The 27,891-nt window shown below is 42.6% G+C and overlaps 1 protein-coding gene across 1 annotated transcript; it reads left to right on the top strand.

Moving 5' to 3' along the window:
- The first annotated feature begins 444 nt into the window (after positions 1-444).
- Positions 445-24,402, top strand: adipor2 (adiponectin receptor 2). The gene is made up of 9 exons (XM_080491788.1): positions 445-572; positions 10,319-10,393; positions 10,663-10,960; positions 20,102-20,281; positions 21,089-21,260; positions 21,997-22,183; positions 22,271-22,458; positions 23,243-23,436; positions 23,825-24,402. The coding sequence occupies exons 3-9, from the start codon at positions 10,898-10,900 to the stop codon at positions 23,951-23,953; spliced, it is 1,113 nt and encodes a 370-aa protein (XP_080347914.1). The 5' UTR covers positions 445-572; positions 10,319-10,393; positions 10,663-10,897; the 3' UTR covers positions 23,954-24,402.
- The last annotated feature ends 3,489 nt before the right edge of the window (positions 24,403-27,891 follow it).

Below are 27,891 nucleotides of genomic sequence, written 5' to 3'. Positions count from 1 at the left end.
ACTAGTTGGAGCACACACTTTTTGAAAAAAATTAAACAAGCCAGAGAGAGAGATGACAGATTGTCTTCACGTCTGGGGTGTCATTCCCAGGTACAGGGACACAAATTACTGTTGGAATGGAAAACCATTAGAAAGTGAATTTTGCATAATATGACCCCTTTAACGTGTCTGAAATGAGGTAGGAAGAAGGAAGAAGTCCTGACAGATGTATACTTTGTGATATCGAAAGATCTGTGTTATTTGAGAGGAGCTCATTTGTTCTATTTGATGGTGATTCATTCATAATTGTCACCTGTGGTTTAAAAAAAAAAACTACAAAACATTACTCAACGTGTGGAACGTCTCTGTGTTCCTGGTCGTCGCTGATTGGCTGTTGGTTTGTAATCCTGCGCTCTGATTGGAGGACCGCGGCTCATGCGAGAGACGTCACTCCGGGTCCAGTCTAGTCCAGCAGTCAGTCTGTGGCTGTTCAGACCGAGTGCGGAGGGCAGCGCGGGTTGAGACCGCAACTCTCCGGGAACTGTGTGACACATCGCCCAGGGCGCCGCGTTCCTCCCGGACATCCACGCCAGGTGAATAGCACAACTCCTCTTTGTCACTGTTGACGCTCACCCGGGTAGTTTCGAGCTTTTAACTGTCGCCCCGGACTTTCCCAGCGTCAGTGAACGTAACCTGGCGGCTAGCAGCGCTGCTATCCGGCTAATTCTGCCTGTCAAAACAACGTAGGAGCGTAATCTGCTAGCCAGCGACACGCCACAGCCTTTCTCTCCCTCTGCCAGCCACCATTCGTCATGTGGCGGCCGTGTCGGGGACATGTGCAGTCGGACGTGTCCGTTCGGATCGCTGTCAAACTGAATCCACGCACTGTTAAAGAGTTATCTCGCTTCTTTTGTCGGCTGTGGCTCGCTCCCGTTTAGCGGACTAGCCAGCGCGCTAGCTCGGTGTAAACAAACCCTCGTCGCCAGCTGAACGACGGAGCTGCAGTCTGCTCCTTATCCGCTATCCACAGCTCGTCTCCAATGCCAGGAGGTGGATTTTTCCCTTCGAGCCAAACGTGCACAAGTAAAGCAGCCTCTCTGTGTGTGATCTTGGGCAAGAAGTGCAGAAATGATCGCTGTCAACAAGAAGGTAGTTTGACTGGCAGGAGTTGTGGTTTTCTTTGTCTCGCCACTGTTGCCTTCACTCCGTCTGACTTTGTGTGGCTCAGTTTGTTGCTGTTTCTGCATTTTTTTTTTATCAGAGTTGCACACAAATGTAAGCTGCCACAGTCCTAAGTTATTAGTTTAACCAGTTGAGAGTCTTCAGCTTCATTCATCTTGCATCTAGATATGTGTTTTTGCTGGGCTGCTGTTTGCTTTGTTGGCTAATATAAGCCACGTGTACCCTTTTGTAACAGATTTGAAAGAAAGTTTATTTTAATCCCTTTTAATTGTTTTGCTCTTTGTACAAGAGACTAATTGCGCAACGCAGTATATTTGTTTTAAATATTCACTGCTCCCATTGTCAGCAAGTATTATTGATGTACTGTTGTTGAACATAAAATATGTATGTAAGCCCCAGAGGACTCAAACTAATTTCTCACAGTAAGCACTGTCTAACAGACTCAACTCGTCACCCAACCCTCAGAGCAAATATTGCAGCTAAAAGTGGTTTGTTTACCATCACCACTAAGTATACTTTTCTTTTCCAGGGGCGAAGCACTAGCAATAGTTCATACAAATATAGGAGGACAGGTTGTAATTTAATGTATTTAACTGTTCTTTGTATGTGTGCCCATCCCATGTCAGTGGTTTTCGGGCTGTTCAGTTATCTAAGCATGAGGTCATCTCATAAATGATTCATGCTCAAAGCAGCTGATAGCCTGCTTGTCTCCAACCCCAAATTTAAAGACACAAAAACATCTCAAGAAATCATCAACAACTTGGTCATTCGGGTTCGATTACACTACAGAGTGCTTGTTGTGCTCCGGAACAAAGCTGAAGATTTCCATCTTTTCAACAGAATTACACTCATACTTCTTTTTATTATTATTGTCTGGGACTCTGCATGTCGGTGTGCTTTCTTGTGAAAACCCACACGAGAAATGCAAATGCCTGCGTCATTGTTTTTATGTGTACTCCGTTCCCTGTGGAAACAGTGACAAGCCTTAAGCAAGACAGCCAAAGTTTAGCCAAATTAATTTCATAGAGCCGTGTCTATTGCCTGATATAATCATCTAACCAGGAAATTTGCTGTAATTTCCTGCTGCGAGATATTGATTTGCTATTAAAAAAAAAGAAGAAGGCATTGCGAATCATCCATTGCTTGAGTTGATGTGTGCACTCACGCTCATGCTGCCAGATGAGGCAATTGAGCTGTATGTCATCCTTTTGTTCAGTTTTTTTTACTGGAAGTACACCTCTCTGGAGAATTTAATGTAAAATGAAGTCAGTTTTTGACAGTGTGCCAGGCAGCAGAGCAGCTAAACATAGCTTCTAAGAATAGTAGATGCGTCTTTGCAGCGTTGATTGATCATAACATGGAGCAGCTGCTCTCTCTATCTCCTTATTTTTCTGTATTTACTTGTTTCACTTAATATTCTTAAAATCAAACTGTGTATGCTTGTGTTGTGTTGGGAGAACGGAACAATTTTCCTTTCTATAAAAAAACGTTGTCTGTTGTTGTGCCATAAATAAACACGTACAGACACAACAACCCGTAGTACTGTCCGCAGGCACAGTAAGCATCTTATACTCTAAACACTTAAGAGCGTTACCGGCATGAATATAACATATATGTGTGTGTGTGTAACGGCAACATACAACATTATATGTTTCATTTCTATTCTTTGTTTAGGTCAAATATATTTATAATGATTAAGTAGTTATCTTACTGATCAATCAATATATATATTATCAAACATTTACGCCTATGATCTTACTGGTTCCAGTGTTTTGTCACTAAATTTTAGTTTCAGTAAGTGTTATTGTTTATTTGAACTCCCAGCAAAACATAAGGTCTGATGATTTTTATTTATCTTTTTTAGTTTTGATGCCATTTTGCAAAAGAAGTTTTGAACATAAATGATACAGTAAATTCACAGCTCTTTTCTTCCTACAAAATCCACACACACACACAGAAAATGTAACCACAAACTGCTTCATGTTACAGCCTTAAGAAAGATTTTTAAAAATCGAGACATAACCTGGGCTAATCAATTTCTTTTCACCGAAGGCAACAACTCACTTCCTCCTCCCGCTGGGAGGGAGCTGAGGAGAAAACCTTCATGTGCTGATACTGGTGGTACGGTGATTCAACTGCTACGTTATCCCTATTTCGGAGATTATTTTTATCTTCCTTTGACCCACCTTTGCGTTACCACCCAGTGCTTGAAAACCACTTTATTTGGTTTTGCTGTGTTGGCCAGCGGAGCCAGCAGCACACTGACCTTGTTGTGGTCTGCTGTGTGCGCAGTGGGATAGTTGTAATGTGGTTGTGACTCAGAAACTGAGGGCAGTCTCCATGAATATCTTTGAAGAGTAATATTGTCATAATCTGGCTTCAGTGTTCTTAGGGTCGTAGTCTGGATGGGTGTTTTGAGGATATAAGCCTCATAATGTTAGAATTGTGTGAGGCTTTGTTTGCACAACAACGGTATTCGGAGCCCCTGAAAACACAACTTTTTTGGAAACGCCTCCCAAGGTGGAACTTTCCAAAAATCTTTCCCGTGGCCGTGAATAGGAATGTTGTGTTTCCTCTGTGACGAACTGGTGACCTGTCCACAGTGTACCCAGTCTTCTGCCATTTGGTGATTGGCTCCAGTGACACACGACCCTGACTCGAGCAAAGTGGTTTAGAAGATGGATGATTGCGTTCTTGCTCTTATTATCCTCGCTCAATGTCAAGAAGCACTTCTCTAGATTTACACCTGCTGTTTTGTGCCAGTCGTACACAAACTGTTTCGGCTCAAAGTAACAGACTCTGACAAAAGCGAACTCTCTCCTTGTGTCGACGTCACCTACTTTAAAAAAAAAAAAAAAACTGCTCCTGTGTTTGTTGTGTACTTTCACCTACCGTCACGTCTGTCGAGTTTGGCGTGTGTACACTTGGTAGTATCTGTGCTGTGTGTATACTGTGAGGCAGAGAACAAGAGTGTGAATGTGTGTGTTGGTTACATCACACTGGTCCTCTTTGTTTTGCTCTCTATCATAAGACTCCTGGCAGGCTCGTCAGAAACTCACTGTTGTAACAGGACTTGCGGGTCGCCAGAAGACACTCACACAATTTTGAAATCATGTGGTAGTTTGAAGTGATATAATACAATCCCAGACTACCGAAATTGTTTAAAAAAAAAACCAAACAAACACATCAAAGATGGCAAGTGATATGGAAAATCGTGTCAGACTGGATGGCACATTGCCCGACATTATTTTTAACAAGAAGCTAACGCCACCCACGTGAAGCTGCATGTAGGTTAAAGCAAAAACACAAATCATTTGCACTGTAGCCCTCAGCTGTAACTGGAACCAGACGGTGGATCTACGGCGCATTTCCAGCGGTATTGTAGGTTTTTTTGTCTATTTGTATTGGTCTTGTTTTAAGTCTTGGCTGCGTCCACATTGAGCCAGTGAACAGTAAAAGCAGTCATGTGGTGTCCAGCAGCAGGTTTAAATCACTGTAAAGCTTCCCCACATACAAAGGGAGGCCTATTCACCTACGCCCTGCCACAGGAGCACACGTAGCATAAAGCAGAATGAAATACACCACAGAACCACGAGTTACCAGTCAGACCTGTGTAAGTTTAGAAACCTTGATTAAGATTTGTTTGCTGTCTTAATTGCTTAATAGAAAGGAGAAAAAAAAAATAGACGCAAGCCATTGACATCAATACTACTTTTATTTATGCCTTAGTCGGCAAGGTCGGGGGTTTAGGATGTTGACAGTTTAACTAGACAAGAGTCTCCACCAACAGAGAAGAAATTCCTGCACTGATTAAAACACTCCCATTCCTGCCCGCTTTCGATCACAAAAAGTCACTTCATCAGCCAAAGATGTTTGTTTTTTGGGAGGACTGGTAGTTACAAAAGGGTGTAGAGTGCAACAGTCTAACAAAATATGACAGCCAGTCACCAGACAGGGTCACTGAATTGTTCAAAGGCCATTGTGGGAGTTGTTTTTTATTTTTTATCTTATGTAAGGACTTTTTGGCCCGTGGACCTCTGGATGTTATCTGACACAAAGCTTCTCATCAAGGGCAGAATGTCCAGGGTCATGTTCAAAGAACAAAAGTGCTTTTTCAATCAAATGTTGTGTGTGTGTTTTTCTTTGTGTTTTTTTTAGTAAGAAACGGATAATTCGGATAATTCATTACACACACGCACACAAAAATACTCATGAAAAAGAACTGGGCAGATGCTGAGCCTCAAGTTTCTCCAAGTGGACGTCGAGCACTTTACCATCAGCCGTCACCATTGACGTGTGTGTGAATGTGACTAGAAGTATAAAATGCAGTCTATTTAACTCAGTTTGTTCATATTAGACACTGAACAATCGAATTTATTTGCTCACCGATGCACCTGATTCGCATTATTTACATAAATACTGTATGATGCCAGTGCTTAGAAACTTTATTCACCGTAAAGATTCCTGTCACGTCTGGAATAACCTATCGGGGAAGCGTTTTTCTGGGAAGAGACACGATAGTCATCAGTTTATCAGTTTAACCTCACTGTGACTTGTTTTAAACAGACAGACCCGTATGACCTGTTTTCTTTTTTCACACTCCTGTCACCCGCTGACTTGTTTTACTTGAAAAAACCAGGCCATTTAAAAATTAGCATGTCATCCCGGTTAGGCATTAAATATTAGGTGAGTAACTGCGTTAGGATAGCTAAAGAGTGGCGGCTAAAAAAAGAACGCTGACAGGAGCTGCAGAGATCTTAAGTTTTACCTGCTCTTCTTTATAAACATTTATATCTCTAGTCAGCGAGGCTGCGAAACTATCGCTGGTCTCTGTCTGTGTGTGAAAATTGCTTTTATTCCTGCAGTAGCTGGAGCAGCTCGGCACAGTACTCTACTCTACTGTTTGACCTTTGTCCCACATGAGCTTTCCAATGAATGAAAGTAAAAAAAAAAGCTTTTTTGCCTTGATGTTAGTTTGAAACGTACGACTTTAATGTGCCATTACACAAACCCCCCCGGGGGCGTTTCGTTGGAGGTCTGACACGCAGATGAGATGATGCTGCAGAGCAGGTTTAGTCGAGTCACATTCTCTCAGAGCATCTCTCTCTCAGTTTTTCCATTTTATTTTGCAGAAGTGATGCTTTCACCCACTTTTGTCCCCTTAGCTCACCCATCAACTTCCTCATGCAATAGATTTATATCTGCCTTCGCTCCCCAGACCAGTCACGCTAAGCTCAAGGAAAGTTTCAGCATAGATTGTCATCAATGAGGTCACCCACTAAATTTGTCCTTCTATTGGTTTGCAGTCTATCTTTTGAATGGTCACCGCCATGAATGATGGGCCCCTTGACCTGGAAATGGGCATTCAGTGAACACTTTAAGAGCCAGAAATGGGTACTTTGTGTCTTTTTTTCAATCCAGTTCCACTTTCTATCGTAGGTACATGTTTGCGGTTCGTTCTTTGGTTTCATTCAGAAGTTCCAAGAACAAATCGATTCCCATTCACGTCTCCTTACTTTGTTGTTTTTTTGTTCCCCGTTGGGTGTGTCCGTCCATTTGAAGCATTGATTTTTGGAGCTGCTAACAAATTCACACTAATTCGGCAGGAAGTCTGCTGCTCGTGCATGAATATGAGGAAGGCACAAAGACGGGCAGAGACGGTGAGTTCATCATCTCAGGATATCAAACCCCATATACCAGCTATCTAACCTTAATTTCTCTTTTCGTGTCTTGAGAAAAGACAGAGAAATGACAGCTGGTGGCTCTTCACAAAACCAAACGGCCATATTTCCAAAAACCTTCCAAACGTTCTCCTTCTTTTCAGACTCGCACGTTGTCTGCTGTAGTAGATGCAGTACATGCACTCACTGTGAGTATTGAACTTAAATCAAAAATTCCCATCAAAACCCAAACCGCATCTGCATTTAAAGCACAATGTGTTTTAATGATATAGCTGCGGGTTTTGCATGTTGTGCAATCATGGGTTTGTTTTTTTGCCCAGCCTTGGTTGTAACCAGCGAGTATTTGACATACTCATGACTTTCTCTCATGTTGAGCCAATCTGGTTATTCTCCCCTGAGCTCTGGCTCTAATGAGTCATCGCCGTCATGAGGATCACAACTCACACTCTTCTGTAACCCTACAGATAGTAGTGTGTGAAAATCTTCTTAGGTCACAAGTGTGTTGGACCCTCATCGCAATCAAATTCTCATAAATCATGCTTTTCACGGATTTGATGCTCAAGTTGAACTTCAGCAAGTCGTCTTCACAAAATCTGTGCGCCTCAAAATATAAGTGTACTGAATGTTACCAGCGAGTGTGTTTCTCAATACTGCTGACTGTATGCACTCATAATTGCTCGCTGTGTTTTATCTACTCAGGGAATGGGTGAAAAGCACCATGAACTCGGGGAGGTTTAGTTCCAATAAGAGGAAGTGTCGCTCGGAAGCACAGCAGTACAGATTTTAAGTGAGAGCTCCTGGATTATTGCCGTTCCGCATCCAGCTTTTTTATTTTATTTTTTATTTTTTTGTCGTCAACACAGCTCCTTCAGGCTGCTGCTGTTTTCATCCTTTGTGTCCGTCCTTTCTGTGTCTCCCCGAGGTTGAAAAGTGTCACTCAGGGTCAGGTTTCTGAACAACTACAATGTGCCAAAAAAAACGAAGCAGATGGCAGACCCGTGTGTGTGTGTGTGTGTGTGTGTGTGTGTGTGTGTGTGTGTGTGTGTGTGTGTGTGTGTGTGTGTGTGTGTGTGTGTGTGTGTGTGTGTGTGTGTGTGTGTGTGTGTGTGTGTGTGTGTGTGTGTGTGTGTGTGTGTGTGTGTGTGTGTGTGTGTGTGTGTGTGTGTGTGTGTGTGTGTGTGTGTGTGTGTGTGTGTGTGTGTGTGTGTGTGTGTGTGTGTGTGTGTGTGTGTGTGTGTGTGTGTGTGTGTGTGTGTGTGTGTGTGTGTGTGTGTGTGTGATAGATAATTGAACCTCACACTGGGACGCTATTAGGGAAAAATGAGGGTGCATACGACATTTCCAAGGCTTTTGTATACAGTGACGATTGTGATCTTGGATTTACTCGGCATTTAGTATCTTGATGAGTCATCTTGCGTCCTGTTGTCGCCAGACAGCGTGTGTGTCAGCTCTCAGAACCGAATCTTCTTTTTGGAGTTGTGTTGTGAACTCAGGGAAGCCCCGATTGGATTGGATGTGCTAAAATGTTTTTTTCTTTTTCCTTGGCCTCTTTCTTTTATGCTCCATTACAGTTTTTCTTTTTTTTTTTTTTTTTTTTTAATTTCAACATGGGACTGTTCCGTATTGCTACTGTGGCTGTACAGTCGTGTTATGAATGTGTGTGCCTTCATCAGTTAAAGGCTTTTTTTTGGCCTCTCCCAGAAGCTTATTCATGCAAATTTGTAAATAGACATCCGCTTTTTGCAGTCGTTCATGTTTTTCCATTGACACGCAGAATCGATCACACACAACCAGTAATGGCAACGGCTGCCGTGCAAGGAAGGTGTTCAGCCACCATCTATTGAAATTGAACGTTTTGTCACGACAGAGAATGGAAGGTACGGCTGCCCACGAGAAGCATCAGTGTAATTTTGGGGGGGAAAAGGTCGATTGGGGAGAAAAAGGGAACGACAATGTGAGGACATTGATCCAACAATCTCTGTGGTGTTTGATTTCCGTTTGGAAACTTGGCCACTGGCCAACGCCTCAGTTCAACTCAATGGTCTTCTTGATAATCTTCTGAGAATTGAATAGTGTCACCATCAGCTGGTCGATGTCACGGCTTATGAAGCTCTAGTTATCCTTTGGCTCTAATGATTTGGTCCTTTGGTCTATTTCTTTCTGCTCCCTCTTCATACTTCTATGATTTATTTTTTTTTTTCTTTAGCAGATGTCGATACACTTGTACGAGTGTGATACTCTTGTTATGTTCGTGCATCGTCCAAGTGCAAATAATGTCTCCAGTGCTCTGTGTCGGAAAAAGAACCTTGGATGCGTCGGTGCATGTGCACCTTTGTTTTTCTTCTTCTACCCCCCTTGAGCATATCATGTTTGTCTTGGAGCACAGTACCATGGTTTAAATGAAGCAATGGTCCAGTGCTTGGGGACACGCTCGCATCCAGTTGGCCCCTCGGGGGATCTGTGTGTATTTATGAAAGAAAACAGGGGAGAGAGAGGGACACATGGAGAGAAGACAGATTGCAGCAGTATGCTGATATGAATGTGCAATGGCATTTCTCATCATTTCCACATTAAAGATTTGGCGAGTGTTTGGAAACATGCTGCTGTGAACACATACAAATCGAAATGCATTGATCCTTGAAGGCTGCAACGGCCAAATGTCGAGAAATAAGGCTCCTCTGAACCACACGTGATTTCTTTAGGAAACAGTTTGACTTCTAGTCACGTGTGAAAGTATGGCTTGATGTAATTATCAGCTGTTTCATTGCGATATAATTCGAAGAGAACCAAATTCTAAGTTCCACTTCCTGTGTGTGTAACTGTTGTTCCCGTCCTCGACACCTCTCGTCGCTAAGCAACTCACCATGACGGCAAGTTGGCAGTTATTAATTGGCTGAAAGTGTCGGAAATGCAGTATTTTTAAGGCCTTGATATAGAATTGAATGGAGCAGCAACTTAAATTATAATCATTGAAAGTGTTAACAAACGTCTCTGTGTCTGCTGGACACTGTGTGGCTTCAGAACGAATGAAGCTTGTGGCCTTTTTCATTTCAAGGCCGTGTCTCTACTAATTATATTTTTAGCTTTGGCTGCCAGGTCTAAACAGAGTACGACGCCTTCCTAATGTGCTGGCTGGGATTCATATGGTTCACTAACAAAGATTGCATCTCTGCATTTATTGTGTGGGTTGATATTTATCATAGAAGTTTAATAGAAGAACAGTTCTCGTGACAAGTCCCGCAGTGTTTGGAGCACGGACACAAAAAAAACACATCAAAACGTGCAGAAAGTTCAGGAATAGGTCGTTATGAAAGAAATTGCAAAAAACATTCCCGTGCAAATTGGATGGGAGAGGCACCTCATGGAGGAAATGATAAGAGATCAAATGAGATCAGCGTCTGTTGTTTCAGAAATGTTGTGGTCAAAACAAGCTGGTTGTCTTATCTTTTTGTCTCTATCTGGCTCTTCTCTTCCAGATATCATGTCCCCTTAAGTCGTGAGACAAGACATCGAAAGTCCAGTCTAAAGGTTCCAGCCTCTGTGGAGTCCAGGTCGGTCACCTGCGATATCGACACTCACAACATGCGTACTGCAAAACATTGACTAACAAGCAATAAATTCTATCCTGCCATTCACTTTGTGTCACAATCTCCATGTCAACATATTTGTCAGGACCAGATGGAGCCCTGCAGTGCTCCATCATTCTGGCAACAGACACAACATATTACCATGTTTAACTAATAAGATGCAGCCCTGCTCATGACCATGTATTCTCCACTACTGTCATCTTTTAACATTGATTTCTGTCTCCTCTGATCAGGTTTGGTTCCATCCCTATTGGCCCCACCACATCGAGTCTTCGCTTGTGGTCCCGGCTGAGTTCCTTTTTAGTTTCTGGTGGAGGGACAGTCCAGCGTTTCAAGCTGGACGGAGGAGAAACGAGTGGGGCCGAGGGCCCGGCCTTCGTGCTGCGACACAGGACTTCAAATCTAGTAGAGCAGCAGGCGGCAGACTGCGCGCCTACAGATCCCTCGAGTCCTCGGGAAAAAGAAGACATGTCCAACTCAGGTTCTCCAGGCACTCGCCTCAGCACGGCAGAGTGCCCCTCACACAATGGAGTGAGTATCTGATGCACACACACACACACACACACACACGCACACACACACACACACACACACACACACACACAGAGTGTCATCTGGTCGGCTCAGTGTTGTCTGAGGTCCTACGGATCAACTCCTGCCAAAACACGCACCTCCATATCAATAATTAATCGGATGTTGTTACTAGTAAGTGTAATATTCCAATTTACTGGTTAAAGTCATAAACATTATAGAACTCTGAATTGTTACAGACCATCGGTCGGTTTCCATCTGCGTGTATTTATCTTTTTATTTTTTGGTTTGTATGTATGTATTTTACCAACTTTTCGCAAAAAATATTAACCCCGAATTGCATAAAATCTTCAGCGATGATTTGTCATAATGCAATGAAAAATCCATTCGATTTTGGGACGTTAACGACTAACTGTTAGACGTAACTAACCGAAAAAATCTCAAAAAAACTGCGAAGAAAATGTCCTAATGCAAAGCGGATGGGACGTCGCCTCATGGGAGAGTCTGTTGCCATGGAGACGCTCCCTGATTCAGTGTTTCACACAGTGATGTCGCCACCTGCCAGGCTATTTAGCATCGATATGAGCTAACATGCTGGCGTGGCGAAGGTTTGGGCTCGACCAAGTGCCCCTTCTAGTTTTAGTAAATTGTTTTGACTTACAGGAAATTTAAGTCGCCTGTTGTACTTATCCAAATATCCCATAGGGATATTTGGATAAGTACATGTTTGATGTGAGTCATACAAAGACACATGTGCACCAATAGAATCATCTAAAACAGTAATTAATGTTACGGGTTAATTACTTGACATCCTTTTGAAAACCCTAATTGAACATTAAAGCATAGCTTGATTAAAGTTAAAGGGAATTGGAAGTTAAAAGGATTGAAAAAATTGCCCGATTTAAAATAACACTGACTGAAAAACACTGTGTGACTACATAGATTTAGCTTCAAACATTCGAAAGGGAAAAGAAAAAAAAAAAAGAAAAAAGTAAGTGAAGCCAGCCAAACCTTTTATTGTTTTATAATAGTGTAACCGAGTGGCCTAACCTGAGCTTGTTGTGTATTTAGTGCCTTGCTCGGGGGCACCTCAGAAATAGTTGCTGCAGGAGGAATGGAGAAATGGAGCATTATGTAATCGGTCCCACCAGCAGGTTCTTCAGACTCGATTTTACACGATCGGATCATGAGCCCGTCTCCCAGCGTTTGCAAGCCTCCACCACCTCCACTTACTATCGACGACTTCGCCACCTTCCAGGCTCTCCAGCCTCCTTGATGAGTCACTCTGCGCTCCAGTAATTAGCGGCGCGTTATGACGGGGGTCTGATGTTCACATTCAGTTCCACTCCACGTGGTCTATTGAGCGTGTGCACGGCTCCTAAAATAGACCTGTTAGGGCTATTTACAAATGTCTTCCTGGAAGGAAAGCAAACACATTTCCAAAAAAAAAAAAAAAAAGACCTCTGTATGATTAGCGTCCCATGAAGGCGACCCGTCGGCCTGATCAAACAAATGCGGCAGACACTCGCCCGCGCTCGTTTCTTTTATAGGCGGTGCACGTGTGTGTACACAGGCGTAGCCACCACACTGTTGTCCGGTGCGAAAGGCAATCAGCTGAGAGCTGAAACACAATAGTGTTTGTGTGCGAGTGAGTGTGTGTGTGTTTTGTGTTTGGCCTTTTTACCAGCTGTAACACAGCCCGGATACCCGAGAAGGCGTCAGTCGGCCTCCGCCCGCCCCAGTCGGCGAACTCGGGCAGCCTCTTCACACCCCACAAGGCCACCTTTTCGGTTGTTCGGCCTCTCGCCTGTTCACTCTGCCGCCGCCCTCAACTCAAAATGGGCTGGCAACCCTGTTTAAACCCGACGGGGTCGGTGTCACACATCCTGTTTGCGCTTTAGATCAGATGCCAGATCTACTCTCTGCACAAACTCAGCCTCACCCCGTTCTGTTATGGTTACCAGTTTGATAAACGGATCATTACCGCTGCGCGCTATCCAGAAAGTTGCCCTTTCGAAGCCAACGCTTCACATGACATCCGTAAAAGCTGCATTCTGGTGTCGTTTTAAGTTTAATTAACTGTCTTTTCCAGTTAATTGATTTCTGTTAATTAAGACGTGGAGGAACTTTGTCGGAGTTGGCGGTTTATCAAGTCGGATCCAATTGAAACTTTGTCATGATGCACATGATGGGGGTGAGATTGTGGTGGAGAGTAGATCCACAGATGGATAAATAATCTGATGGAGTGCGATAACGTTACCCTGCTCTTGAAAGCTTTTGATCCCAGAATAACGCACGACAACAAACGGAGAGGGAACAATATGTCAGCCAAGTTTAGAGGTCGAGGAACCTTATTACACACGCACACGACAACAAAAAAGGGAAATTCCAACAGTAATTGTGCACAAATAACAGTAAATAGATTTTGGACCTTTGAGTGCTTTTGTACATCCTCCCTTTGTGCTTGTTGCTGTTCAGGCTTCTCAACTTAATGTAACAAGATTAACTTCCTTGTATCGTACCTGCCATATTCTTTATAACTATTATTAAGTGTTACCTCAGCGAAGAATTAAAGCTAAATGCTAAAGCTTACTGTACTATTCACTTGTGTCCAAGGTAAAATCTAGACTTTTAGAGCCTCAGGATTATTTATAGGACCTCAAGGTAAAGCACTTTATCAGGAGATAGTGGGGGAGACGGCAATAAGTTAAAGCTTGACCGTTACCCTCCGAGTGAGGTCTTTGTTTTATTAGTTATTTAAAGTAGAGTTATCTCGTCGGCAGCCTTAAAACTTCACTAACTAATAAAATGGAAATCAAACAATAAACGTGACAATAAAGATAAGTATCCACTGCCAAGATTACAGCAGCACCTTACTGCCGGTCATATCTGTTTTGTATGTTTAACTTTGTTTGTGGGGGATTTATTGAAGCATTAAAATGTTTCGGAGCGTTACAGAGGCATGGTTTTATTGAGACTCCATCCATTTTGACCAACAATTGAAAGATTACATGAAGCTCAGTTTGATCTCTATGGGACCAAATGGGTAAACCGATTAATACCAACAACCAAGTTTTCTCTTCGTTTTAATGCAAATGAAATAAGTGTCTCCTGAGAATGATATTCAACAAACTTTCTACAAAAAGTTTTATGAGCAACTTGAAGTTCCCTTTAAAAAGTCGGATCTAAAAATCCCACCTGCTACAACAAAACAAGATTTCATTGGTGTGTTTTCGTGATCTCGGGTTCATACTCCGTCTCAGGGTTTGGTTTCTTTGGGTTTTTTTTTTTGGGTGGACTGGACTGGTTCCACTTTAGCTTGCAGTTTCAAACTTTCATCCGCTAGTCTTTTTCCGCAAACGATGCCTTCAGCTCTAACTTTGTGTTTTTGCTTAGATAAAGACATATTGTTTGTGATTCTCTTAGTTTTTCTTTTTTGACCGATTCATCTTTCTCTTCCGATCTGATCTCTCTTTTGGGCCAGGTTTTGGCGGAGTGGGTTGCATGTTTGACAAGCTTGCGCTGATCTGCATTTCTGATTTAACTTATTCACTTATTAATTTGACTCTTCCATTTAAATAGATAGTTGCGTCACCTGCATTAGTCTCTAATGGACGTTACGTGTTCTGGCATTCATGTAGCACAGAGTTCTCAGTGTTTCTCCTCCTTCTGTTTTGATGACACACTCTGGATGAGATTCTTTATCTTTATTCATGTGACAAAATGAAAAGTGCTCACATATGGATTTATACAGTCCCTCAGCTCTCCAGGGAGTAGCTACATAAACCCAGTTTGATGTCCGTTTTGTACACACTTGATGTTTAACCCTCCGGCTCTGAGCAGATTGACACAAAAAATAATCTGTGTCACTTTGTTTCCCTGCTCATGCAGATCTTTCACGCTCCCTTCACAGTCACGGGCACGAACAGAGAGTTTTGTCTTGCGGTGGCTGGAGCACGCCGGGGGCGCGTGTTTGCTTTTCGGAACATACCGTCTGCATTTGAGGGTCGTTTTCCAAAATGTTTTTGTCCCGAGAGCGAGAGAGCATTGTTACATGTGTGAGTCACATGTTGAATCTGTGCGCGCTGTGCAGGGGTTATTGTGTACAAGGGTGAGCTCTTCCCTCTTTGGTCGGCTCCGCGTCCAGACTGTCGCGTCATTGGCTCAGAGTTTGAGCTGCGATCCTGTTGGACGGCCGCAGTTTCCTCGATTCTCTCCCTCCAGACTACAGTCGGCATGTGACTTTGTTTACGTTCAATCAAAACGGCGCTATTTTTCCTGCACATAACTGAAGCATGAGTATTTCACGTCTCCTGGTGGAAGTCATGAACTGAAACTCCATACAGCATAGTTAATGAGTCTGAAAGGAGCGGGATATGTATTTTATTATTGCGATAAGTGTGTGACAGAGGAGCAGATTTGTCTTCATGGATTTTTTTTCTTCTTCTTCGGAAAAACGTCCTCATTCGTTCATGGGCTTGTCCCCATTTCAGTACAGCCACAGCACGAGATACACCCCGACATAAATTCTGCCCTCACAAAGGTTATAATGTTCAGTTTTGCATGGAATTGCCATAATAAGGTTTTATTGCAGCTATAAATTTTCCAGGCCGCGCGATACTGAACGGTGTTTCTAATATTGTCCTGTTCTCGTGTCGGTTAATGGCGGGGTTTAGACATATTAGAAACACATCTGGTTCACCACCACTGTGAACAATGACCTAAAAAAGGAAGTTAAAACCCATTTGACGACGAAAAACAAAATAGAACGTATCGCAGAGCTGTTTCACACGATCATATTAGTTCCAACAAATGTACCTAGTAAAGTTACAGTAGCACAAAGCATTAAAAGCCTCTATATTGTCATATATTTCTGACTTTGTTGTGTTCAAGTGAATTTTTTGTGCTTTTATCTGCCCTCCCAACGGCCCAGAATGTAACGCACGTCTTTTAATCCCACGTTAAAATAACGGGGTCGACTCAGGGCAGTGTTGAAACTGAAGGGTGTGCCTGTAACGCCTGCCCTGCTTATCAGATTCTCTCTGTACACACGGACACCCAATAACACGTCTGTGCACATTATTAAAACCCCAATCTATCTCATGCGAACATTTCAGTTAAAATGAAACATTAAATGTTCATCATTTTTGATTGATTTTCAGTGTTTTTCTAATCAATAAGACTGTTAAATGTAATGGTTATAGCTTGTTTTTCATCTTTGGATTGACTATCTATCCGAGATGGACAGAATCCGCAGTATAATTGTATCAGCCACGAGTTAGGTCATAAATAAATTTAAAATAATCTGTATGTTTATTGATAATGCAATGAATTGTTGCTCTCGTATGTCATTGGCATTCGTCCACCGTCTTCCCAGATCTGCACATTAATCGGACAACGGTGTCGTTGTGCCAACATAAACGTGTTTTGTTTAAGTTTTTGCGACTGACAGAAAGTCTCTGGGGTGTTTCCCTTGTAGATTTGTTCTTAGAAAAGTGGGAACAGACCCGTGCTGCACTGTGGTGACTCATGTGCCTGCCAAGCGGAGTGCACTGACCTCCAGACTGTTTTAGTCATACATGATGAGCTGTTATTTAGTGAGCAGGGGATGGGATCATATCTCTGACTGCACACACACACACACACACGCTTCCGTGCAGAGCGAAATTTGAGTCCACAGCCCTGCCGTAATGTCTTGCTGGAGACGGGGGGGCAGCTGAGGTGAAGTCACGTGTTTTGTGTGTGTGTGTGTGTGTGTGTGTGTGTGTGTGTGTGTGTGTGCATGTGCGTGTGCGTGTGCGTGTGCGTGTGCGTGCGTGCGCGTGCTAAGCACATCGGTGTATTTGGGATACTTTGAATTTCCTCGAACATCGACCTCCTTCACTGTTACAAACCTCCCGCCGCCCAGATCTTCTCTCTGAGGTATTAGATCTGATTACTGCAACTTCAGCAGACCAGTTGGCCGACAGGCCGGCCGCATCACCTGCTGCTAAACTTCAACAAACCGTGGCTTTCGTTTACTTCGTTTAGTGGAGCTAAACTTATGTATAAAGAGGTGCCTTTTTTCTTTTTTTTTTTTTCCTTTAATTTGTGCTGGCAGCTGTCCTTTTCATTTTCAGTGTGCCTTTCCTGTGGGCATCAGTAGAAACTTCATGACTTCCTCTTTAAAATCAACCCTCTAATGTGGCCTGGTTCTCTAGATTGAGACGTGAAATCACGTTGCTGCAGCACGATATTCAGTGGTGCCGATGGCATGTGGACAAGCAAGATTCTCCAAAAATGTCAAACCAGGAATCAACCAACAAACTGATTGAGTCATCTATTTAGTCTTGAACCTTTGTTTTCCTGTCCCGTTTCCCCCCCCGACAGGATTTGACACGCGTACTTCCCTTCCTGGTATTAGTTGAATTTTCTAATGATCGTAAACAGACCTTCATATTAATCGTTGTTGTGGCTTCTGGGACGTCTCGCAGATTTGTAACACAGTAAAACTGAATAACCAGTAACTGAAGTTGGCAACAACACCTACTGCACTTTTTTTTTTATTCTACAGCCTTAAAATCTAAATAAATCCAAGCAAGTTAAATATAATTACACTCATGATAAAGCTAAAAAGATCTTCTTTTTCTTTTTTTGTTAAACGAAGATTGAAGGAATTGAATATTTGTCACGCTCTCAATCGTTTTCTCTCTTCCCTTTTCTTCTGTCCAGTTTAAGGATGTGGCTTTAAAACGCAGCTCTACACTCTTTACATCATTCTTTTTAACGTTTGAACAATTAAACTTGACTCCTTTATCTAAATTGTAGCGTGAAATCCTGCAGGAAATGTTTTTTGTCATAAAAGTCTAGATTTCTTTGTTGTTGTTTTTTAGCATCGCTAACTGAAACTGCGAGCCGGTTCCACATGAGCAGAGCCTGAACGCTCACGGAGATTTATCACATTAATGTAATAAAGCTTTCTTATCGGCATTATTACATCGAGCAATTTGAATGCCGCAGCTGGAAAAAATTCATCATTAACTTCAAGTTTAATGCAAAAAAAACAAAAACAAAAGAACCTGCTAAAAGTCATATTCATGTGTTCATCTGCTTCGTTTGCACATCATGACGGAGTTAATCTTTTCGGGGTTTTTTCACAGTTTTTATTTTAATTGAGGTCAATTGATGTTTTCCTCTCGAGTCACTCCAGGAGTTTGACAGTTTTACTTTAGCAGGTTTCCTGTTTTGTATACGCTGTGAGAAGTTGAAGAAAATTCAGTGTGTGTATTGTGTCGATTGGAGCGTGTCTGTATGCGTCATTTGGCTCGTGTGTGTGTGTGTGTGTGTGTGTGTGTGTGTGTGTGTGTGTGTGTGTGTGTGTGTGTGTGTGTGTGTGTGTGTGTGTGTGTGTGTGTGTGTGTGTGTGTGTGTGTGTGTGTGTGTGTGTGTGTGTGTGTGTGTGTGTGTGTGTGTGTGTGTGTGTGTGTGTGTGTGTGTGTGTGTGTGTGTGTGTGTGTGTGTGTGTGTGTGTGTGTGTGTGTGTGTGTGTGTGTGTGTGTGTGTGTGTGTGATGCAGTTTTATCAGGAGGCAAGGATTCATTGATGACACGTAAATACGTTTAGAGGACACCCTGTTTCCCTCTACACACACACACACACACACACCCTTCAAGAGTGACCTCATGATGCACAGCCAGGCTTGCAGCATCTGAATTTAAACCTACTTTTACATTACATGCACACATGGACACACATGAAAAGCTATTCCTGATACATAAACACACACGCACACAGACTGCAGAGCACACGTGACTGTTTGGCAGTCACCCAGATACCCTCTGCTCACACCGTGTACTCAATCACCACCGCGTCCCCTCACTCACTGAATCGATGTCGGGTGTCACCTTTATCTCTGCTCTGAAACGCAGCGGATTTATGAGAACGTGGTTTTACAGTTAACTTAAATCGGATGTGATTGAAAGTGTGTGTGTGTCCCTCTGTAACATTGCAGCAGACTGAGATTTGTCCTCATGCATGATTAAGCACAGCCATTGCACTCCTAAGTGCTCACACACAAACACACACAAATGCAACACAAACAAGTAAAGATTTGAGGGACTCTGAAAGTGAACCCTTGCAGACACCACATGGTGGTCACACACACACACACACACACACACACACACACGAGCAGGGACCTCACTGTGCGGCGCATTTTGCTGCCGGGTCTTTACAAATGGGTTAGTCATGCATTATAAATATATAACAGGACTTCTTTTTTTCTCTGTGTCTGCTGTTCCTATGTCTGTCTCTGTCTCGCTGCTCTCTTGTTTGTCTCTAACCTTCTCCGCCATCGGAGGAGCGAAAACAAGCGTGGTGCATGCCGTGTGTGTGTGTGTGTACAGACGGAGTGAAAGTGTGTGTGTGTGTGTGTGTGTGTGTATGTGTGTCTATGTGCATTTCAGCATGGCGGAAGTAAAATGTGAGTTTGTTTCAATGCATATAGCGATTTATCAATCGTTTCCACCTGAATCCTCACACAGCATCCCTGCGTGTGTCGGTTATGATGAATGGCTGTGTATTTATCACAAAGCGTGAGCCATATTAATTCGGTCCCTGGCGCTCCAGCTGTGACGGCTATTGTGTGAGATTCAATTTACACCGTCTGTCCAGGTTTTGCGCCTATATGGAATTTTAAACAGACGATTTTATATTGAAAAGAAAAGAAAAAAGTCAAACTGTGCTTCGTTTTGTGCGTGTTGCGTTGCATCGAGAAGCAAAAGTCATTCTTGCAGTGTGTTTTGTGCCTCATTGATTGCTTTTGGTTACATGTGCATTTTACCAGGACAACACATGATGACGCTCAGCGATGATATACAAGTATGAGAACTTAATGTAAAAACTTTCATTGTCGCATATTTGGGTCAACCGAATGAACCATCAAGGAAGATTCTATTTTGAAAATACACTTTCTAATCAAACTACATGTGTGTTTAAACTCCTTTCCTTTTTAAATCAGATTTTTTTTGAATTATCGCTCACTAGTTTTTCTCCGGTCAGGCTGAATCACATTTACCTGCGATCAGTCGATGATGTCAGCTCGGATCAATAACGCCTCGCACACGCCTGAAGTACGACCCTTTGCTGTTTTTGTTTTTCCAGAGTGTCCCAGAGTGCAAAGAGGAGAAAAGGAAAAAACAAGATGACGACAGAGGAGAAGAAGCAGAGAGGGAGGAGGAGGAGGAGGAGGAGGAGCGAAGTATCGACGAAGGTTTCATGGGGATGACGCCGCTGCTGCAAGCCCATCATGCCATGGAGAGGATGGAGGAGTTTGTACACAAGGTACTTAAAAAAACACACACAATAAAACCTCGCATTCCTTCTTAATCCTTCTGTTTTCATCAACTCTACACATTTCTATTCAACCACCGTCCACATTAGCGACGCCTCCTGGAAGCTGTTTTACAGCCTATAAAGACACATAATAAAAGAAAGTGATAAAACTGGAACAACAACGAAAAAAAAAAAAGATCAAGTTTTGTGTTCTCGGCAAACGGCGCTTCGCTTTTAAAGTTGCGCTCGATTCACGAGGCTCTGATCGAGTCGTGAAGGTTAGTCACAGTGGAAAACGTCCGCAAAAGCCGCAGAAGCTCGTCGGCCGTGTAAATCGGCCAATTCACTCGTGATAAAACCGTTTTTACGGGGCGGTTTAAGAGCGTAAAATTCTTATAAGCCTGTAGGAGAGTGCTCGACGGTGTAGTTAGTGCAGTATTAATGAAACTCTTGCCGGCTTCAAGGGAAATGCTGCACGACACCGGCACCCGTCAGAGAGTCGCCTCTGAACTCGTGAACTCGACACCGCCGGGAGCACATGGAGTCTGCTGAAATAGTAACCCACGGGCTGTACACCGGCCGACAGAAACTGTCAGAGGCTTCCCTCTTCTGATATCGGAGCTGCTCTCTATATCCAGCGTCGCTTTATTTATTTACACGGCTGCTTGACCTCGATGCTGCTCGCCCCGACACCTCGGCTCTACACACACCGTCCTGCAGCCTCCAGGCGGCTCCATAAATAAACATTTCTCTGTGATTACAAGTCATTTTTGTCATTAAGGGTCCAAACTTGAATGTACTCTGTGAACCGATCAGGTGTGGGAGGGCCGGTGGCGCGTCATACCTCACGACGTGCTCCCCGATTGGCTGAAGGACAACGACTACCTGCTCCACGGCCACAGGCCGCCCATGCCTTCGTTCCGCGCCTGCTTCAAGAGCATCTTCAGAATCCACACGGAGACGGGAAACATCTGGACACACCTGCTAGGTACTGAAGTGACACAGCTCGTAGCTTCACTCTTAATCTGAATGTCTCGCCACGCCACGCCAAGCCACGCCACGCCGCAGAGCAGCAGGATTAATATTGAAGATACTTAGAATTACAAGAATAGTACATTGTTTTTCCTTCATTAGAGTCTATTCCTGCTAAGTATTTCTCCCTCTCTGGTATTTTATCCTCCAGTTAATCGTTGTTTTTGGCCGGACATGTTGGGTAAGGCTAACCCTTTGAGCGAAACGCCACACGACCAAACGAAGCTTTACAGTCGCAGAGGTGCTGGGGTTTTTTTTGGACACAAAGCAAATTCAGCCGTTACACAACATGTTGACTGAACAACCTGCAGCTTTGATTTCAGTCCCTCAGAGAAAACGTGCTGCTGTTTGTGAAAATCCTGTCGACTGTTTCTCAAGACATTGAAAAGGCTTTTCTGGCTCTCGCTCTCACCGTCTCTCGCTCTCTGCTGCCACCTACTGGTGTGAGAGGGAACTGCGTGTAGTTACATGACAGGGAAGTTCAGTTTAAAGTTGTATTTAATTGCAAAGAGATGGAACATTTCGGGGCCTAATCACTATAAATTAAACAAATATAGAGCAATAGTTCAATCCCTCATCCACACCTGTTGAAATGTCCTCCAGTACTTTCCCAGCAGGGTTCCCTCGGGTCCATGGAGTCGGCTCTAAACCAGCTGAATGCTTCTTGACCGTTTCTCTCTCTCCGTCTCCAGGCTGTTTGTTCTTCCTCTGCCTGGGTCTGATGTACATGTTCCGGCCCAACATGTCCTTCGTGGCTCCGCTCCAGGAGAAGGTGGTGATCGGGATGTTCTTCCTGGGCGCCATCCTCTGCCTCTCCTTCTCCTGGCTCTTCCACACTGTGTACTGCCACTCGGAGGGCGTGTCCAGGGTCTTCTCCAAGTAAGACACAACGCACACGTCGGGGCTCGACGGGCGCGAGTTTGTCGGTCCCGCCGCTCTGACCCGTGCGTTTCGTTCGCCCTGCAGGCTGGACTACAGCGGCATCGCCTTCCTGATCATGGGCTCCTTCGTGCCCTGGCTGTACTACTCCTTCTACTGCTCGCCTCAGCCCTGCTTCATCTACCTGATCGTCGTGTGCATCCTGGGGCTGGCCGCCATCACCGTCTCGCAGTGTGACTTCTTCGCCACGCCGCAGTACAGAGGAGTCCGAGCAGGTAGGGGGAAATAAAACTCTGTCACCTGGTGAAAAAGTAGATTTCGGACTCGTTTCTTTCCTTCATCACATCTTGTTTGGAAATCCGATTCAAATCAAGTTAAAATAATAGTTATTTACACCATCGAATAGACGTTAGTTCAGGTTCCACATGCAGAATAATTTCATCTTGACTGTGTCAGACTGGTAAAATAGTCGTACTGACCTTCTGATTTAAACTTTTAAAGTTTTTCTTTCTTGTGGCGCAAAGTATATGTGATGGAAATGTCTGTTTCCTCAAAACCTTTTCAGCATAATGAAACTTTCTGGTCCAAAATACTCCTTTTTCTTCCAGTGAAGAGTAATCTGACACGTTACTCTTTCCAAACCAGTAATCAGATTAAAGTTACTAATCCACGTCACTGTGCGTTACTGTAGCTGGACGTTGGAAAGGAAGACGAGTGAAGCCGCTTTATTGTCAAACAGAACCGCAGTGCGGTCTGGCCTGACCCGCCCCCTTTCTCCACTCTCAGCCAATCACAGGCCGACTCGCTCTCACGGTGCGTTCAGGTCACTCAAAAAAATCTGAACCAACAAACATCGTCACTAAACCAGACGTTAGACTATTTTTGTAATTTTTCCCGGGTAAAAACACGTATTGGCAGGAAGCCCCGCCCCTTTTTGAATCAATAAATCAATCGACGTTGTAGGCAGCTGCTGAAAGTCACAACAAAAGATTACTTGTAATCTAACTGAGTCACCAGTCATCAGTAATCAGATTACCTTACCCCTCCCTCCGTCCACAGGCGTGTTTGTGGGTCTGGGCCTGAGCGGCGTGGTGCCCACCCTGCACTTCGTCATCAGCGAGGGCCTCATCAAAGCCACCACCATGGGGCAGATGGGCTGGCTGCTGCTCATGGCCACGCTCTACATCACGGGGGCCTGCCTGTACGCCGCTCGCATCCCCGAGAGGTTCTTCCCCGGGAAGTGCGACATCTGGGTGAGTGGGGGAACACGGCCACGTCGCTGTTTTACTAGCTCTGGATACTTTAAATAAAAAAGGTTTTATAGCACTTCATGCAAAAATGGTCGCTGCCTTGGAACTTTGTAATAAAAGAAACTCATGAACAAAGTTCTTAATTCTCCTGCAGCGATTAGAATCTACTTTTTAATTTCCCTTCTATAAAACGTTTACAGGAAAACCAAATAGAACGTCGACAGCCTTTTTTTTTTTTTTTTGGGTTTTTATTCATTTTAGTTAAAAGTGGATTTTAAAGGATTTAAAAGATCTTCAAGCTGCTGGTCCGTCTTTGGATTCGATTGAGATAAGAAAGTGATTATTGATCGGTGGAAAGCGTGTTCGTCCTGACGCCCCGTCTCCTCCACAGTTCCACTCCCACCAGCTCTTCCACATCCTGGTGGTCGCCGGCGCCTTCGTTCACTTCCACGGCGTCTCCAACCTGCAGGAGTTTCGCTACACGGCGGGCGGCGGCTGCGCCGAAGAGGGCACCCTCTAACGCACACACACACACACACACACACACACACACACACACACACACACACACACACACACACAGACCTAAGTGGCTTCGTCCTGCTGTTTATCTGCGCAGTTACACAGGACAGCCTCCCAGGGGGCGCTATTAAAACCGACTGACTTTTTTTTTTTTTGTTGTTTTTTCGTGCGTTCCGTCCTCCTGTGTGTCTGTCCATCCCCTCCTCTCAGACGTCTTTTTCTATTTCCTGTGGGAGGAAGTGAAACCCTCAAAGCCTCCCGTCAATAATTGTGAACTTTTATTCCCCGAGGATGAATAATCGTGGCTTTAAGAAACATTTTGGAGTGTTTTTTTATTTTATTTTGTTTTTTTTGCTGAATGCCGTCACTTTTCTGAGCGTTCATCTATGAAAGAAAAAAAAAAAACGAATGCTTTTTGGATTTGCTTCCTTGATTGTTTGCAGGGGAGGGAAAGACGGGGGGTCGAATACTTTTAAACATAATAAAAAATAAAAAAAAATACTTAAAAACACTTTACCATGTAAATAAGATCTCTAAATTTTGGGTTATAGATTTGTATGAAATATATATATAAAAGAAATTAAAAAAAAAAAAAAAAAATGTTGCAAGTGGCGGGAGGAAGAAGTGAATGAGGGGATTGGGTGGAGGTTGGGTGGAGGAAATAAAGGCACAACATTCTCTCCTGTTTGTCGTCTCCAGTTTCAGGTCAAACGAATAAAAAGTCCAAACGGATCAAACCGAGTTTCAGACCGGAAATCAAACATCACGACGTCGTAGATTCACATTAAAGACAAGAAGTACAAGGATGGATTTTTAACTTTCAGAGACGAGAAGAAGTCAGGTGTGATTAGTTTTGACGTCAACCTTGTGAGAAATCTTTAACTTTATTCCCTCTTTTTAATTATCTTCATAAAAAAATGTCACAAGGTTTAACCACTTTTTGTTTTTTTTAAACATTTTGACTTCAGTCATCACATACGACATGAAAACTTCACATTTCAATTTAAATAATCTAATTTGCACTTGATTCTTTGGTTAATCTCAATTTTCTGTTTTTATAGTCACTGGATCTAGGGGAAGAAAAAAAAATTCGATTTCAATTCAACTTTATTTATATAGCACCAGATACAAAACAGTCATTTCTCTGTGCTTTTAACAGGAAAAACTGGACTTAAAAAACGTTTGTTAACTTAAATTCTGACTTTAATCTCAACTTTCGGGCTTTGGTAACCCTTTAAAAGTGACATTTTGATTTAAATTCTGACTTTAAATATTTTTCAGTTTTCAGGCAATTCTGACTTCGCCCTCATTTCTTTACAATCTCAGTTAAAACCTCCTTGTATTTTTTTTATTTTAATTTTATAATGAGCGTTCACGTCGGACAAATTCAATCCACAGAAGAAGAAGAAAAAAGACTTAAATTCCGATAAAAAAGACGATATGTAGCGGTTTTACTTTCTTACTGTAAATTGTATGACGTGTCTAAAGGTGAAGCGAAGCCAACACTTTATTTTTTCTATGAGACGGAACTGGAACTCCTTTACCAGAAGACGTCACCCAGATATTTTTTTATCGAAGCGATTTTGGGTCAAACTGCAGGGTTTTGTTTTGTTTGGGTTTTTTTTTTTTTTTTTTTTTGAGGTCCTCCTCCTCGCCAGAAGTTTCACCTTCACACAGAACAAAAAAAAAAAAAAAAGCCTTTTCTGCTTCCGTTGACTTTTATTTATCCACGGCTGATATCATTTGTACTTCAAGCTTTAATTTCACCTTGTTTTACTTTTTTTTTTTTTTTTTTTTCCCCCCCTGTCGGTTTGTATGATCAGGTGAATCGAGGTGAGAGCAGAGAGTCTCTCGCAAAAAAAAAAAAAAAAGAATAGATAAAATAAAAACCAATATATCTACTTCAAGGGCTCGTGATCCGTCTCATACTGAGGCTTCGCTTGGAGATTCAGACGAGGTGAACTTTTTCACTTTGTGTTTTCTGGCAATACCAAAATCTCACCTCTGCACAATGAAAACACTCACACAGGTTCTATTAATAATAATAATAATGATAACATTATTATTATTATTATTAATAATAATGATAAACTCACACTTTACATTCAGAGGTTGTTTTTTTATTTTCTACAGTCGTTTGAAGCCGAGTTCCTAAACTGCAAGTTTGAACCGAAGAAGAAGAACTTGTTTTCATTGTCTCCATTCTTTTTGTTTCTATTTTAACTGGTTTTTATTTATTTATTTCTCTTGGGGAGCGCAGAGTGTCTGTTGAAGCACATGTTCCTCTTCTGATGGGAGTGTTTGATTGCAATAGACCTTTATATTTGCTGTATTGTTCTAATAAAAGAATATATAAAAAAAAAAAAATCATTTGTCTCGACTGGTCGGTATTAACGCGACATAACCATCAACACATTTGACTATAAATACTAGTTTAATTCACTTTTCTGGCTTCTCTTTTTGTCTGTTTTGTCTCTTTAAATTAGTTTTTTTTATTGTGGAAATTCCAAATTAGTTGGGACGGTGTGTAAATAAAAGACTCAAATGTGCATATGGAGAATTTTAAATTGCATTTTCAGTGTATTTATATTTAAAGAGAGATATAAATACACTGAAAATGCAATTTAAAATTCCCTTCAGTTCCCTCAAACTTCCAGAGAATTATTTATAAATTAACATTTTGCTTACATTTGAATTTTATTTACAGGGATTTTCAAAAATGGCCTCATCTGCTGGATAAAAATTAATTAAAACAGCCACAATATGACTGAAACTACAATAATAATAAAAAAATCCTGTAAAAAAAATGGTTAAATTAATTTTATTAAAATTGTTCAGGAAAAAAAATGAAAAAAGTGGCTAATTAAAAATATATATATCAACGCTCTTCCCTCACAGAGTCTGGGTGGAGTTTGCATGTTTTCCCAACAAATATTCATCAGAAGTCTCTATTCCTGAGTCACTCATTCCCTGGGATTCTCCTCACATAGAAACCCGCCTCGTTGGCTTTTTGGAAACCGACGCAGAAGAATTCAGTCAAATAAAAAGAGGTTTTATAGTGGTGAAGGCCGGTCGCCGCTCGGGGTCACCGTCACCGTTTGACCTTCCACAGCCGAGAAGACGAAGACGCAGAAACGTGATACGAAGTCACAGACCTCGCCAGAGTTTAACGACACTTTAAACCGACAAACCTCGGTTAATGGACTTTTACTTCAGGAGATTCAAAGCACTTTTATATAAACGGTCACGTTTCCTCGGTCCTTCCCACACACCAGTGGAGTCCAGATGAAAACATGAGTGAACAGCTTAGTAAGTGAGGAATCTCAAAATCTCAAACTGTATTGATCATCATATATTGATCTCCAATTTGAAAGCAGTTCCTGTATGAAAGAACACATCAGGTTCTTCTGTCTGTCATTTTCCTGGCGTGTTGCTCTTCCCGATGACCACCAGGGGGCAACAAACCCACATCTTCACAGCAACTTCTCCCACATACAGGTGGTCAATGTTTGTGTTTCCAACATGGATTTTACTTGTTATCACACCAGGAAGAAAATCTCTGATACACACTATTTGCCAGTTAATGTGAGCCTTAATTTTTTTGTTTTTCCTTAAGTTTGATTTTGAAGTTATATTTTTCCAATTTCGCAGAGAGACGAGAACAGTAAACGTGAGTCTCTTGGGAAACATTAGATCTTCTTCTTCAGGCCTCGTCGCTTCCCTCTGTGGCTGGCAGCCTGGACCGGCAGGCAGTACATGTGCATCGGAAACTTCTGGAAATAACTGGTCACCCAGGGCCTGCACAGAAAACAAAATAAAACAAAGTCAGCCGACACAACTTTGTTTTTCTTCTATTTTTAATTCTAGTTTTGAAATTAATAGATGTCATGGGATGAGTTCAGAAGTTTTAGAGGTCTATTTTTATTTCATGTTCGC

The sequence above is a fragment of the Lipophrys pholis genome (assembly GCF_963383615.2).
Source record: "Lipophrys pholis genome assembly, chromosome: 22".
NCBI classification, from domain to species: Eukaryota; Metazoa; Chordata; class Actinopteri; order Blenniiformes; family Blenniidae; genus Lipophrys; species Lipophrys pholis.
The sequence above is the reverse complement of the archived record's forward strand: the minus strand, read 5'-3'. Positions and strand labels throughout refer to the sequence as shown.

What these genes read in the sequence shown, in the direction of transcription:
- adipor2 (XM_080491788.1), top strand. Translation starts at nt 10,898, where the DNA reads ATGTCCAACTCAGGTTCTCCAGGCACTCGCCTCAGCACGGCAGAGTGC. An exon ending in CATCTGGACACACCTGCTAG is followed by an intron (nt 21,261 to 21,996) that starts GTACTGAAGTGA and finishes CTCCGTCTCCAG; the next exon opens with GCTGTTTGTTCTTCCTCTGC. An exon ending in CCGGGAAGTGCGACATCTGG is followed by an intron (nt 23,437 to 23,824) that starts GTGAGTGGGGGA and finishes TCTCCTCCACAG; the next exon opens with TTCCACTCCCACCAGCTCTT.